At 41.1% G+C, this 15,549-nt stretch overlaps 1 protein-coding gene across 10 annotated transcripts in view; it reads left to right on the top strand.

Annotated features, from left to right (window-relative positions):
- LOC135324984 (E3 SUMO-protein ligase PIAS2) overlaps positions 1-14,282 on the top strand; it is a 32,127-nt gene extending 17,845 nt beyond the window's left edge. For 2 of the 10 annotated variants that reach the window (XM_064502212.1, XM_064502214.1), the window contains 9 exons: positions 312-446; positions 3,212-3,317; positions 3,961-4,034; positions 4,918-5,078; positions 5,691-5,824; positions 6,291-6,462; positions 8,721-8,860; positions 10,659-10,696; positions 12,258-14,282. In XM_064502212.1, the coding sequence (XP_064358282.1) occupies positions 312-446; positions 3,212-3,317; positions 3,961-4,034; positions 4,918-5,078; positions 5,691-5,824; positions 6,291-6,462; positions 8,721-8,860; positions 10,659-10,696; positions 12,258-12,338 (1,041 nt within the window). In that variant the 3' untranslated portion in view covers positions 12,339-14,282. The other 8 variants (XM_064502208.1, XM_064502210.1, XM_064502211.1 and 5 more) reach the window with 6 other exon arrangements.
- The last annotated feature ends 1,267 nt before the right edge of the window (positions 14,283-15,549 follow it).

Genomic DNA, 15,549 nt, shown 5'->3' with positions numbered 1-15,549 from the left:
GGAGGACAAAGCATCAACATTGCTGTTTACTTGTACAGTGAACTTACCCAGACCAAAACTGCATTCTTTTCCATCACTTCAGCATTTCTGTAAAATCACTTTAAAACCCCAAATGCTGTGAAATTGTGATTCATTTATGGTTTTGGACTGTCAAAGACTGAAGCAAGTGTTGACTTCAGTATCCAGGCTAGAGAACCTTCAGGCTTACCTGTTTTCCCCAACTCTGCCTAAAACCAGCAAGTCTGTTTCAGCAGGTTCCAGAGCGCAGCGGGAAGAGTTGGTAACACTTCCACTGTCCTTTCTTCCCATAGGGATATGCTCCACCGCCAAAAAATGGAATTGAACAGAAGCGGCCTGGGCGCCCCTTGAACATAACATCTCTAGTTAGGTTGTCATCCGCGGTGCCAAACCAGATTTCCATTTCCTGGGCTTCTGAAATTGGAAAGGTAAACTGTGTTTTCTGTGAATGCGGACAGTAGTCCGAATAACCTCATGTAGCGTTCCCTTTCTCCCCTCTTTCTGATGTTGCTGGCAACACATATGCCAATAAGTTTTTATTAATAAGTGGATGAAATTATTACAAATTCCAGGAAACAAAGGAAGCTCTGGAAGCGTGATAGTCTACAGTACATATGTAAAACTTCCCTGCAGTATTCACGTGGAAGGGGAGTATAGATTCCTTTTACGTATAAGAGCTTTATAAGTAGGTTTGCCATTGGGGATTGCCTGAAATGTGTGAACATGAACTGTGTGTGTTAAAGACCCTGAAATCTTTTGGGGGAATAAATGGTACCAAACAGTTCAGGCATGACAAAATAACAAAAAGGGAAGCTTTACTTTTTTTTGGTAGCTTGATGGTGTAGTAAAACGAAAATAAGGTTATGTAGCCATATCTTCAAAGGTATGTTTCTCAACATCTGTTGAAGCAGGCATTTCAAAAGGACCAGATGTGCCAAGGCTGTGGGAGTATGGGTGTAGACATTTATTTCTGTTTTTTTCTATTTTCTAATCAAATGCTAGTAAGTAACTTTACAAAACCAAATTTAGCTTCATAAGAAGAACTGGTTAATAGATATTTCCATCTTTATTTTTTTGAAATTCTCCCCCCTGCCCCCCACCCGAAAATGGCCTGAGTTGATTAAAACTACACTTGTAAATGAACCAAAACACAGGTGAAACTTCCAGCTCAGAAAGCTCTTAAATGGCAGGTTGCTGAGAGGATTTATTGGGCAGGTATTGGGCTGCTAGCGTCAGCTGTTCCGGGGCTTGGTGGACCTTGGACATGCTTGATCGGACTCTTCTTGTGCTGGCATTTGTAATATAGGCTATCTGAGCAATGTGTCCTTTATTACAAACTGAGTATATTCCTGTAATGTGTTGGGTGACCTGAAAGGCTTGTTGGCTTCTAAAGTGCAGATGGGTGGGGGGTGGGGGGGGAATGGAGTGTTGAGGGAAAAAGAAAATCAAAGCCTGTTTATAATGCAATTCTAAACTTCACGGAAAGCTGCAGTGGGGAAATGCATGCTAGAGTTCAGGTGGTAGGAGGCAGAGAAGGGGGTGGTGACCGAAATGTGATACCCATTGCTTTCTGGGGCCTGCAGGTGAGTTGCTTTTGGAAATGCAAAGTTGCTAATCAGAGTTTAAAAGGAATTAGTCTTTAAAATGGCTGAGTGACTGCTTAGACACTCCTCCCTCATGATTTAATAAGGAGAGAAGGCAGTGATGGGATTTTTTTTTCCTCAGATTTAAGTAGTAGTTCCTTGCAGCTGTTGCTAAATAATAGATTACATGTTCTTCAGTCTGGCTATTCTTGTAGGTCCTTCTGGACTCAATTATCAAAAGAGCCTTTGATTTCAAAAAAGTGAAAGGAAAGCTATATGAACTGGGCATATGTTTCAAAGTGAGACTGCAGTGTGAACTTACTACTATATATGAACAAACTGAAGCTTTAAAAAAAGGGAGAAAGTTGATGTTCAAAAAGGGAATGAAGGGCAGTGCTGACAGCAAAGCCTCTCTAAAACAGAGGGGTGTGTGTGAAAAAGATGCAAGTGATTGCCTAGCAATCATAAGGCACGAGGTGTGTGTGTGGTCTGAGCCTCTTCCTGCTGTCCCAGTGCTCTCTTCCCTGCATCTGCCAAAATACATTCCCACACAAGCAAATTAATTGGTGGTCGTCCCATCGTTTCCCCTTGCCCCAAGAAGTGAGCTGTTTGGATCAAGGTTGATGCTCCATTCTGAGTAACAGAGCACATGTAGTGAGGCAATAAATAGTGCAATATATGACCCTTCTTTCAAAACAAAGCAACCCCCCCTTTTTTCTACAGTGTGGTTTCATGTGTACATTAGTAACTATATCTGCTGATCTAGGTGAGAGCTGTTTTTCCTACAGTGGCCAAGGAGGAGCCTGGTGGTCGCTGTTCCTGTGCTTAAAATTCTTGGGTGGTACCCGGATGTTATAGGAGCCATAGGAAGATGGCTGGCAGGGGATGGAAATAAGGGATTGCAGGTTGCATTTGTTTTAATGATGAAGCCGTTGTTATTCTGCAGTAGTGGGACTGGGCAGAGTCTTCTCTTCATTAGTGACCTTGAAGAGAGTATGAACACTGCACAAAGGAAGCTGGCAAATGGCATAAATCGCGAGTAGTGATAAACACTAGGGAATACAGCCAGCCTGAGAGGAGAGGATACGGTGCAGCTAAGCTTGGCTTAAAAGTAGAGAGCAAGCTACAGAGAGACTGCAGTACAAAGCAATTGGTGCAGTTTCGTGCCACGTGAAGGTGTTAGACTTGCAGCTGAAGAAGCATTCATCTCTTCTTTACAACACCTAGTTGTCTTTGAGCTCCCCAGTGCCAGAACGATACTGACAAAAAGGAAGGATTTAAGAGACAAATGTGAAAAGTTCTTAAAGGCCACATGTAAAGAAGGTGAGTCTTCAAGTCCTTGTTTCAAGAAAAGCCCAAATTGTCCCTTAGTTAGGTCACAGCTGGAGAAGACAATCAGACTTGATTAGCAGAAGAATTCTGGCAGAGTATTGGACTCTTTCACAGTAATGATGTCACCTGTTAGTGCTATTCCAGTATAGCTATCAAGCAAAAAAAAACTGGCACAATTTTGTTTTTACTGTATGCTAGAACTATTGTAAATACTGAGCTGCTGTTGTAGTAGAAGTACTGTGTTAAATAACTTTTCATCTTTAATTGCTTTTTTGTAGAATTACTCCATGTCTGTGTATCTCGTTCGTCAGCTTACTTCAGCTATGCTTTTGCAGAGGTTGAAAATGAAAGGTATCAGAAACCCCGATCATTCCAGAGCACTAAGTAAGTCGAACCAATTTGCCTATTTGTACTTCTTGAGGGCAGTTGTAGCTCTTTAGAACTGGTAATACTCAGCAGACTTGCAGCAGTTTGGGGATGAGGTGGGGGATAAGCCCCATACACAGAGTAGATCAAAGGTTCCCTTGCTGTTGCTGAGCTATTGCTCACTGATTCACTGTAGGTCTCTGCGCTAGTAGGGAGGCACACCTGGAGATTACATCCAAGGTGTCCTTGTAGGAATGCAGGGAACACCACTTGCTGTGGAGGGCTGTAAGAAAGAGAAAGATGCCCTAAATATCTATATCTTCTTCACTTGCATGTGATGCTGCTGTTCCTGTCTTTGTACCTCACTTGCTGATAACTACTCTTTTATTTATCTCCTTGTATGTTGGGTTGAGTCTGCTCTACTAACCGTTGTGGCTCTTAGCATGTCTGCCACACATCAAAACAGTCTTACTATGTGCCATGTTGGCTGGTAGCCTTGATATAGTGAAACTACTGTTAACTGAGTATCTGCTAGGAACTAGTTTCCTAGATGCCCAGCTTTTTTTTAGGTAGCTGGAAACAGTTTGTATACTGGAGAATCAAGGATAGCATTTTAAATAATGGGAGTGTCTGTGTGTAACTTCTTATTTTATTTTAATAGTTAAAGAAAAACTAACTGCAGATCCTGACAGTGAGATTGCCACAACCAGTCTGCGGGTGTCTCTGATGTGTCCTGTAAGTAAGGCTGGAAATTATTATATACGGATCTATGTTTTCATCCTCAGTGTAGAACTGGGCTGATTTCAAAAGGCCCTGCTTTTCCAACTGTTAAATGGCTTTTGTTTATATACTGCTTCATAAATATAAAATATGGGGGAGAAGGGTGCATGTACAAGCGCCCGATTGTAGCAGCATTCAACCAACTGTGATTTAGAACTATGAATGCCTCAACTTTAACACAGTCAGAATCAAGCTGCTCCTTACATGTGTATTGAGATACTTTTAAAAGGAGTAATTGGGCAGTACTGAGGCATTGAGACTATCTGGACAGGGTGATGGAATAATCAAAGGGCACAGTGAGAAATAAAATTCAGATCTCCTACTGCCAACTACCATAAAGAAAAATAAACTAATCAACTTGTAACAAGGAAAGGCTGCCTTGATTTCTCTTCCCAGGTAGAAACTGGCCTGTTAAGTCATGTGTTTTAAAATAGTTATAATGCCAGCCTGTGTCGAAATTTAACTGAAGCTCACAAAAAACCTTTGAAATACTTGGCTAAAAGGAAATGATAAAGTGGATGCTGCAGTAGGTTAGTAGCAAAAATAAAATCCTAGAAATAATATTGATGCAAGACTAGTGCAGACTGCTGCGGTCTGCTTTGAAGTGTTTCTGGTGGATCACAACTCCTTAGTAAAAACGTTGAGGTCTGCTTTATTGTTCCTTAGAGTACGCTGTGCGCTTTGATAGGGCAGGTTGGCAGGCAAAGGGCTGTACCTTGGGTACCTGTGTAGTGAGAAGAACCTGTTACCTCCCTGAGTGCATCTGGCTTTATTGTTAGCCATCAAGGCCTACTTAGCTTTCTGCTGTTCTGACACTCTTTTAATGCATCTTCTGCAGCTGGGAAAAATGAGACTGACAATCCCATGCCGAGCTGTTACTTGCACGCACCTGCAATGTTTTGATGCTGCTCTTTATCTTCAAATGAATGAAAAGAAGCCTACCTGGATTTGTCCTGTCTGTGACAAAAAGGCAGCTTATGAGAGCCTAATATTAGATGGGTAAGAGACTGGGTTTGCAGATTACAGAATTATTTTTGTGATGATGTTTTTCCACAGTGTACTTGATAGTTACTGTTGAGCCTTGAAATTTAGCCATTTCTAACTATTTTCCTTCTCAAAATATGTTAGGCTGGAAGGAACCATTGGTATCCTTTAGTTACTATTCCTGTGTAATGAAGCAGGTAAACTCATCTCCTAATTGCATCACTAAGCTTTTGACATACAGCCTGTCTCCTTGGGAGAAATCTAAATATGATATCTAGGGATGAGATGGTCTCCTTTTTACACAAACCTCTCCCTGCGAAGCTTTTGGACTTAAGTTTTAACTCATAAACCATGTCAAACTTGGTTTAAAAGCTGATGATTTCTACTTCTGTACAAAAGTCTATGAATTGCAATAATGTTTGAGCTGAATATGAGTAGGTGATCCATTCTAGATTTCTGCCCATGGACTTCTGCAAAGACTAATTAGAGTTCTTTAGGTAAGGTGAACTAGGAGGACAGTACATGCTGTGGTTCAAAGTTCCTCATAATTAGCTTTTCAGCTGTTGGTTTTTTCACTTAGTAAAAGATTGGAATCAAAATCAAAGCAACTTAACTTTTACTTTTCAGGCTCTTTATGGAAATCCTAAATGAATGTTCAGATGTGGATGAGATTAAATTCCAAGAAGATGGTACCTGGTGTCCTATGAGGCCTAAGAAAGAAGCTGTGAAAGTCTCCAGTCCACAGTGCACCAAAATAGAAAGTATGTGCATCTGGGTAGTGGTCACAAACCCACAAAAAAGCTTGATGTCTTGGAGAATTTGTTGTAGCTAGGATAATGTGTATGGATAATGTTTTGCAGGGTGTGTGTGTGTTAAGTTCTCACCCTTTCATTTAAACTAAAAAGAAAGGGTCCTATGTGTAAGTGTGTAGTGTGTGAGTTTTTTTAAAAAATACTTCAGAAAATATATGCTTGCTTTTTTTTTTTTTTTTTTTTTTTCCCCCCCCTCATTTAAGGTCCTTAAACTGGTAAGTGAAGATTAAAGCTTGTGCTTACTGCTCTCAACATGACATAATGCTAGTAATAAAACTGTTCCTGGACTCTGACTCCCCCTGTAGCAGCCAGGAAGACTAGCTAAAATGGGATTGAGATACTAGTTGTGTTGTGAATTGAAACTGCTTAAAGGCTGTTGACAGCAGCAATAGTGACATTTTATGTTCTTGTTTAGGTTCCAGTGTTGTTAGCAAACCATGTGCTGTGACAGTGGCCAATGAAGTAAACAAGAAGAAAGTTGATGTTATTGACTTGACAATAGAAAGCTCCTCTGATGAAGAGGAAGATCCTCCTGCCAAAAGGAAGTGCATATTTATGTCTGAAACACAAGGAAGCCCAACCAAAGGGTTTGTCAATTTTAAAGTTAGTTGTTATTCTGTAATGTCTCAGATAAACTGATGTGTATACCAATGGACTTGTAGTCTCTCTTCGGGATCCAGCTCCACATTTCCAGAGAATTTTTAGGCCTCTCCTTGCAGAAGGTTGTATTGATACAGTACCTTTGTACAGGCAAAACATTATTAAATAGTTTTACATCTCACAAAAGGCTTGCGCTGACTGTTGCTCTGTTTGCAGGAATGTTCTCCCTAGAAAAGGAAACAGATTAAACTAATAGACAGTATTCTCTTGAGAAAGCTGATTATTCCTAGTGCAGAAGCCTTATGCATTCTTGCTAAGTTAGTGTTGTCTTAAAGGCTTTTCCACCATCTGTAATACCCTTTGTTATCTGCTCTGGCTGCCAGGAACTAGGCTGTGTTGCGTGTTTCATCCATCCTGTCAGTCTTGGAAGGGAGGCACACTGCTGTTTTGAATCAAGATGCAAGTTTTTCTTCATCTCCCTGTAAACTTCGGAGTGTCTTGGCCATGGTAATTGGCTGTGGTTATCAGTCAGTCCTGTGCCTTTGGTTAGCATAACGAACCACCTCCCAGGCCCTCTGTAAACAACTTCATCTTCGTAGTCAAGTCTGACTCTAGGACTCTGACTCCTCTAGGGCTGACTAGATTCTTTACTGTTGTGCCTTCTCCTGTCCCGATTCTGTACCACTTGGCTGTAGTCTCTGTTTGTGGCTTCCTATAAAGCTGTTGCTGTTATCCCAGAGGGTGTAGGAGACCTGCGGGGGACACAACCAACACAGCAGGGGGAGAGGGGCACTTGTTAGTCTCACCAGCAGTCACAGATCCACAAGAGTATCCAAGTGTCAGCCTTTAGTAATGGCTCACTGGTTAGTCCTGCTTGCATGCATGAGGTGTCTCTCTCAGCTTAGTGGCTTGTGTCTTTTTATTAAAATAATAAACCTTCTGTTTTGCCACCCCTTGAAGTGGTGAGCAGGTGCACTGTGTCTCTAGTCCACAGGAATGTGTGGTCCTTGGCAAGCAAACAGTTGGTGGTCTTCAGCAATTTTCAGCAGTGATACTTGAAATGCTGTTGCTTGTTGTGAGGACTGTGGAGGAGTCCTTCTGCAAGAGACTTTCTTATTTTTAAATAGCTACAAATACCACATCTGTTAATGAAGTTTCAGAAGGCACCAAGACTTCCTTCCATAATACTGCTCCTGTGTTTGTGTGAGATGGCTACGTGCAACTATAATTGTGGAAGGACTGAGTTTTCTTGTATATCTGTTACTGATGTATTTTTTTTTTCTTACTGTTTGAGTATGAGAATGGCATGCTTTCATTCTTCAAATGTAAGCCAAAGGCAGGCTTTTGTTGAATAGCTCATCTCCTGTAAACAATATTGCCTGAAACTAGTCTGTGCAAAATTGTGGGGTGTCCTCCTGTAGGCAGAAGCAACACAGGCTGAGGTGCTTGAGAAGGGAGGGTTCAAAATGTGGCTTCTGAAATCAGAAGTAGCCAAATGCATCAATGCAGCAGTCTGGGAAGGAAGGCATGAATGGATAAAACTCACTGCTGGTGGGCTGAAGGGAGGGAGACCGAACAGCTGGGAATGGGACTCTTTGGTGTTTCCACCTGAACTGGGAGCTGATGAAAGGTTTTTTGTAAGTGGCTGGGTGCCTGAATGCCTATGATGTAGCCTTCAACAGTGCGGCTAAATACTAGACAAAAGGTGGGGATAAGGAAGGGTTTTCCTGGTGGTGTGCTCTTACAGAGCTGACCTTCAGCCTGCAAGTAGAGACGGGTTTGATGTTTAAACTCTGTTGGTAATCTGCGCTCCAGGGGCTCAATGGTCAGTCGCATCGTTGGCGTGACAGGTTAGCACTGAGGAACAGTTGTGTGGAGAACTTTAAACAAGGGCCCTCCTCCCGGCTCTGGCTATCAGCCCGTCCCTCCCAGCGTACTCTACAAATAAAATATCCATTTCTGTTCCTGGATGGTAGAGTGTTATAAATGACTCCAGCACTGTACTTTGTTTTAATGCCAACTTGCTCTTATGTCACAGCTGCTGTTGAGAGCCAAGATACGGTCATGTTATAATGAAGACTGTTATCAAAGAGGAAATTAGAGTGGAGTACTGTGTAGTGAGTAGCCACACTATAGTTGTGTTGTAACATAGTGACCTTGTGAATGAGAGTGCACAGTGGTGCATAATTTCTCTTCTGTAACTAACGGCCAGGTTGTTTGTAATTTCCCATGCTGTTTAAAACAGGGTTCTCATGTATCAGCCATCTACTGTAAGAGTGCCCAGTGTGACAACGGTTGATGCTGCTGCTATTCCTCCTTCATTAACAGACTACCCAGTACCATTCCATCATCCACCAATATCCAGTATTTCATCGGACTTACCAGGTAGGCGGTGGCTATTTTTAATGCATATTCTGACAGCATATTCTTGTTAATTTGTGGGGTGGGTAAAAATTGAAGAATTGATTAACTCTTTTAATGGAACAAGACTATAGGAAGTACTGGACTAATGCAATGTCTAGGCAAGTCTAGAAAAGGCAGGTTATCTGACTGTCTTTCCAGTCTCAGACTGTTCTTCAAAACTCTGGTGTCAAAAACATTGCTTCTGGGCTACACCCTGAAATTGGTATTTAGGTATGGCAGCCAGAAATGCTTTCTGGTGTATTCAGTTAGACCTTATATGAATGTTCTGTTTGTTACATGTCATAAACTTGAGGGAGAGTAGCTGCTTGTTTTTGTTATAGAACTGGCACTAACTCATCCAGACCCTAGATATAGAGGAATTCTGCTAGCTGATTCTAGTGGTGGTCTCTGTCTAGACTGTATGAAAAAGCTTAAGGTGAGCTACAATATGTAAGCTGACCTCTATTGACTTTCTTTACCTAGACATACCCTAAATGCCTATGATGTATTCTTCAACACTGCTGCTAAATATCAGACAAAAGGTGGGGATACTGATTATTTTCTATCCTGGCTCCTTCAAAAGAACATTGTAGATAGGGACTCTGGGTTTTCCACCAGCTTTAATGAGCCCAGAGCCTAGGAAATGGTGACTTGACAACAGGCGTCAAACTGGACCTTGTGTAGTTCCCTTGCCCTGTTCCATTGCCTGTCTCCATCTTTTGTCAGCAACACCTCTGGCTTCTTTCCTCATCCTTCAGCATCAGTTTGGCTATGAGATGGATATCATTCCCTTTCTCTGCCCTCTTTAGTTCCCTTTCTGCTCCCTCCCTCCACTTCTTCCTTGTCAAGAAACCCACTGTCTTCCTAAATTGGACAGGAGAGTAAGCTGAGGGAACTGAAGTCTGCAACCATTTTGTTCATCTCTATCTGAAGTTCTAGAATCCTTTAGAACACAAGGAGCTGTGAATTCTGCAAAAGCAGCCGAGTTTAAATCTCCCTTAAACTTCCTCTGGAGGAGGAGGAGAGATGCTGTTGTCCAGAACAGATTTGACAATGAAGGGAGAGGGAGGGAGTAGGTTTATCACTTTTCTGTTGACATGGCAAACACAAGGCCAAGATTTAGAAACAAAGCAAAGGCTATGATTTCTTATTGTCTTCCTATTTTTAAACATCGTGCCCTAAATGCTCACACATTAATGGTGTATAATATGGACGGTAGTTGTCACTGCTCTTGGAGGATATACCTTGAACTACTTGTAGTTTCCTCTTCTTCATTCCTTTTATTTGTCTAGACACAAAACGGGGATGATATTAGAAATGTTTCCTTATTGGCTGCCCATGGGTGGAGGAAGAGACCTGCTGCTTGTTTTTGGACTTGTGCATGTTGTGACTTTACTTCATTCCAGCATCTTTAATGTGATGACACTCTTCATGTCCCAGTTTGGCCAAGTCAGGTACAATATGCAGTGAAACTTGCATTATGAACCAACAGCTCCAACTGGCAACCTCCATCTAAGCAACCATATTGAACCACCCTGCAATATCCAGTGAATAATACATCATTACGTCATTTTCATTCTTAAAAAGAGCCACTTGTACTAGATAACACTTTTGCTGCTGCCTGAAGTAGTCCTTGAGAGTGGTGTGACAGTGGTATACTTCATTTAGAAACTGTGTAACAAATGCAAAATCTATTCTACAACAACAAAGTTCCTTAAAATTGTATCACCACTAAATGAATAGAAGAAAGACACATCAATTATCCTTCTTTTCTTTCTAGGTCTGGATTTTCTTTCACTAATCCCAGTTGATTCACAGGTATGTTTCTGAACTACAGTGGGACTTAATTTTTAAATGTCTTTCACAACATGCTGTCTTAAGTAACTGTCAGGGTGCTGTCACCATCCATATCATGTTTGCAGTCCACTTGGTTAGACCTTAGCACAGAGCAGAAAAACATGCATTTCCCCAAGTAGAGTTGATAATAGAGTAAGGATGTGTTCAGGGAAGATGCAGTTTATCTCCGCTATAATAAATCCAGGCACAAGAAAATCTCTTCATCAGTGGTTTGCTTTACTAAAGCTGGTATTTGCATAGCACTGACTTGGATACAACCATCATGACTTTTGTGCTCTTAGTTTGTATTGTGTATCTGAAGGCCAGGCTTTGGATTAAATGGAAATTTCCTAAGTCAAAAGTAACTAGTTGGTGCCTCTCCTGTCCTGGAAACACAAACTTTAAATTACAAAGTTAAGAAAAATGATTCTTACTGTAACTAGATTCTCATGAAGAGACCTTCAAGAAAGGGGAATATTGGCTCCATAACTAAGACAGCAGGATCTGAAGCTGATCCTCTATTTCCTCTCTGAGTCTGTTGCTAGAAAACAACAGTAATGGGATTTTACTGTAGAGCTGACATTCTGGTACTTTAAAGAATGAACTTCATCCTTTTTCTTTCCACTTACTGCATCTTGCAGTATTCTGTTCCTGACCTTGAGATCTGAGCTGTCCAAGTGGGAATAGCTGAAGTCTGCTCATATAGAGACTTTGGAAGAAAGTATGGTGCTACAAAGTGTCCATCTTGGACAGTTCAGACAGTTCAGGCTCAGTTCCAAACATGATTCCAAATGTATATTCTAAGATTGCAGTCCACAAGGTAAGAGAAATTAAGAGGCATTGAACTACATGTAGGGGGGTCTTACATTAGATTATCCTCTTCTGTGACACTTGGCAACCTCTTTCAGTTTCTAAATACTTGTGTTCAGCTTTACTTTGAAAAGTAAAGCTTTACTTTCATTTTAGGAAATTTAAATAATAAAAAACAAAGCAGACTTGCAGCTCATTTGTCACTAGTAAAATGTTTAGAGGCCTGCATGTATCGTTGCTGGCAATGACATGTGCTGTGAAAGTGATGACTAGTACAGCTGTTGCCATTTCAGAGGATGAAGTTATTCTGATCTCTGAACTAGCAAAGAGTATTCTGTTACCTTTCAGGATACAAGAAGCCTGAAATATATAATTGTGCTGTGCAACAATGAGGAGCGTGAACAATCCACAAATGCATTTTTCTTTTTAATGGCAATCATGTGGTCATGATGGTGTTTCCTTATGTGGCAGTAAATGCTCAAACTAACCACTTATTAGAAAATGGGGAAGATGAGGAGGAAAGGTTGTGACTACCATCTCTGCTTGCTTACTTGCCAGTCTGCAGAACTCTGGTCCTTACCATGCATGTTTTAACAAGATTCTGCTAGTAACTTGTTTTGTGCTTGTTGTAGGGAAGATGTATCTTCAGAGCATACATTTCCCTTGTGCAGTTAGTCTCTTCATTCTTCATTGTTTGTTTCAAGCAGTACTGTCCTCCTATGTTTTTGGATAGTCTCACCTCAACCTTAACAAGCAGCACGCCTGGCACCATCATCACATCAACCAGTCACCACGAGAGCAGCACTCACGTTAGCTCCTCGAGCAGGAGCGAGACTGGAGTTATAACCAGCAGCGGAGGCAGCGCTCCTGACATCATCTCACTGGACTGAAACAAGGGGTAGCACGGGACTCCAGGAGAAACAGCACAGAGCTGCTTGTTGTGTCTCTGGAACTGCAGTGTCTTGGAAGTTATTCCGATATTTATTGAAAAGATTTGCCTTCTGGAAAATGGAGTAAATTCATCTACACTAGGAACAGAATTGATTAGAATTTTTTTTTTTCTTGCTCATTAAATAGCTGGTAGAGAAAAGGCCCCTTCAGAACCTGCTTTTACCCTTGTGGCTTGTTCTGGGGAAACTGACTTTTTGTTGCTGGATGGAGTCCAAAAATGGTTTTTAATTTTGTTGTCAAAACAGCAATAATGTAAAAACAAAAAAAATTTTTTAAGAAAGGCACTTAACTACTCTAGAACAACCTGGACAAAGGTGCAGAAGTGTATGCATTGGTGAATTTTTAATACTTTCAGCTGGGGCCTGTAATAAACTTCATTTAAGACAATGCAGCTTTGTGAAATAGCCATGACTTGTGTTTTATACTTCTCTTGCTCCCTTCTTCCTCCTGACCTGGAAGGTATGGGAAGCCTCTGTAAATGTGTTGGCTTTTTTCCTCATTTCATGTTCACAAATGCAACAAAATCCTAAACTGACTTCTTCCTCTTAATGTTCTTTGGGCTGGGAAGGGGACAAAATATCTATGCAAACCCTGCATCATGCAAACTGTGTGCTGTCACTCTAGAACTATGACACACTTCCCCCCTCAAAAACCCATAATCCTACAATCAGCTGAACAACTGCACCACTGAGCTGTAGTTGACTCTGGGGCCTGACCACTTTAAGAGGTGGTAAGAAAGAACTATTTGGATTATAGAATCCTTGTTGGTCCTTACTGTAAATGCCAGCCCACATCAGATGATAAACTGAAGTGCTCTCTGTAAGGAGAAAAAGTCTCCCTCATACTTTATCCAGTGCAGGATTGTTTTCTAGGATGTGTTGCCCATGGCTTCTGTCACTTCAGTAACTGCTGTGTCCTGGTTGGGAATACTGCAGTTTGGCTTGCCATAGTGGAGACTTGTCTTTCTGGAAGACAAATGCTATAGGTGCATGTTCGTCCCACCTAACTAGAACTACACGTTTAGGGTTTAGCACCACATTGTCCTGTCTAATCATAGCTTTCCTGATCAGACTGAAATAACTTCCTCCAATTTTAATACTTTGAATCTGCTGCTTTGTTCTGTGTATGCAGTGTTCCCCCACACATGCATGCACACATTTCTAGGGATAACCTCCTCAGTGCTGTACATGGAAGAGGTTATAGACCAGGAAAATCAAATCATTTCCATAGAGCTGGAATAATGGTATTGTCTATATATGTTGACATAGCAACTTTTCCAAGTGTTGTGTTTCTGTTGAGTAACTGTATTTGAAATTACTCTTTCCCTAGTTACCAGCTTTCAGTTTTCTCCAATCTTGTGTTTCTTTTTTTCTTTCTTTAGTCTGAGATGTCTGGTGCTTTTTGCCTTCTGTTACTGTTACAGTATTTGAACTAAGTACATGGATAAGAAATATTGAAGCAGGATGTATTGTAACTTTTGTCTGTACTCCCATCCTGAATGCTGCATTACTGTTCCTCATTGCCTTTTTTTTGTATGATCTTTCACACCAGTCTTCAATTCACATGTTGGTCTTAATATTGCACTTACCCTTTGTTCTCCTTCCCTCATCTGTTACTTTTTTTTCCCTGTTAAAAGGATCAGTTTTTTAGCATGATTTATTTTTAATAAAGCCATGCTACTCATGAGGTTTTCTGCCTAATGGCCTGCAGCTGATCAGTGCTTTCTGCATCACAATTGTACAGTCACTTGAACAGTAAGAGTGCTGAGAGGTTCAAAAGCCATTCTAAATAAAGTGTTTAAAACTGGTATCTGTTACTGAAGATGCTGTTTGTACTACTACTCGCAAAGTGTGACAGAGGCAATTGCTGAACTGCCTGAAGGGATGTAACTGTCTCACATGTAAGTCAGAAAAGTGTTTGTTTTTTTTAAGGACAAGTGCTCTAAAACAGTCCCGGTATGGTAAAATATGACTAAAATTTTACTAAGCATGTTAACTACTGTGCCCTGCTAGTTGTTACTTATCAAGCCTAAAGTATGGGCCCCCAGGCATCTTGGGCATGACTTCAGCAGCTGCCTTTAGTCATGCACCTTCCAGACCTATGACAGCAGTGGCAGAAGCAGACTTAAGGGTCTTGAGCCCTTCTTTCTTTCAGGAGACAGCTAGATTCTTTTCATAGGCTGTGGTGTGAGGTAAGTGTTGTACTACTACACTGATGTACACACAGCAAGTATTTATTAGTCTTATGTAATCCATTTCATCTACAAAATCATGTGCATCAAATGCTTTGAGTACTGCCATGCAACCATGTCACCCATTTGCTAAGCCTTCTTCCAGAAGATAACTGAGAACTTGAGTAGTGGTGGGTAGAAAGGGAATTAGTCAGAATTTCATCAAGGCCTCTCTCTCCAGCTGTGCTCTCTACCTTGAGCAAGCCCCTTCATTGTATCTGGATGAATTAATCCTTTACTTTTTCCCTATAGCAATGTTATGTGCTGCAGCCAAAATGCACCAGAATGTCTAACCAGAACTTCTAGCAAGAGAAAGTCTTGAAGAAAAGGTTAGACTTCTTACCTTTTCATTTCCACTACAGAAGTATCTGGTTAGTGCTTTGAGTGTACTATGTCAAAGACACTTTCAAACCAACTGCAGAAGGAAAGGAAAGCTTAGGTGAGGAATAGGAGTTCCTTCTCCCTGCATGGCTAACCAACATGCAAAGAAAGCCATGCTTCCCCCACCCGTGCATTTGCTGCATCTTTTTCTGCAGTTTCTGAAAGATAAGTGAGCTTCCTTATGACTAGTATTTTAGCAGCTAATTGTCTTACAAAGGCTGTACCCATGTATCTGAACTAGATGTATGTATCCATACTTCTATGTCAGACAAAATTGTCTGGAATAACTGTGAGCCACCTGTGCAGAACTTTGTTGCCCAAAGATATGGCACCAACCATAGGAGGTTCTGCAACTGTTCAGCAGCAGAATCAAGCATTTCCAAAATTAGTTGGGATTTTCAATATCTGCCTTTAAATCTAGCCCCTGAAAGCTAGAAAACTTACCTGTAATTGCAAACTTTTC

Source organism: Dromaius novaehollandiae, chromosome Z, assembly GCF_036370855.1.
Source record: "Dromaius novaehollandiae isolate bDroNov1 chromosome Z, bDroNov1.hap1, whole genome shotgun sequence".
Lineage (NCBI taxonomy): Eukaryota > Metazoa > Chordata > Aves > Casuariiformes > Dromaiidae > Dromaius > Dromaius novaehollandiae.
The sequence above is the reverse complement of the archived record's forward strand: the minus strand, read 5'-3'. Positions and strand labels throughout refer to the sequence as shown.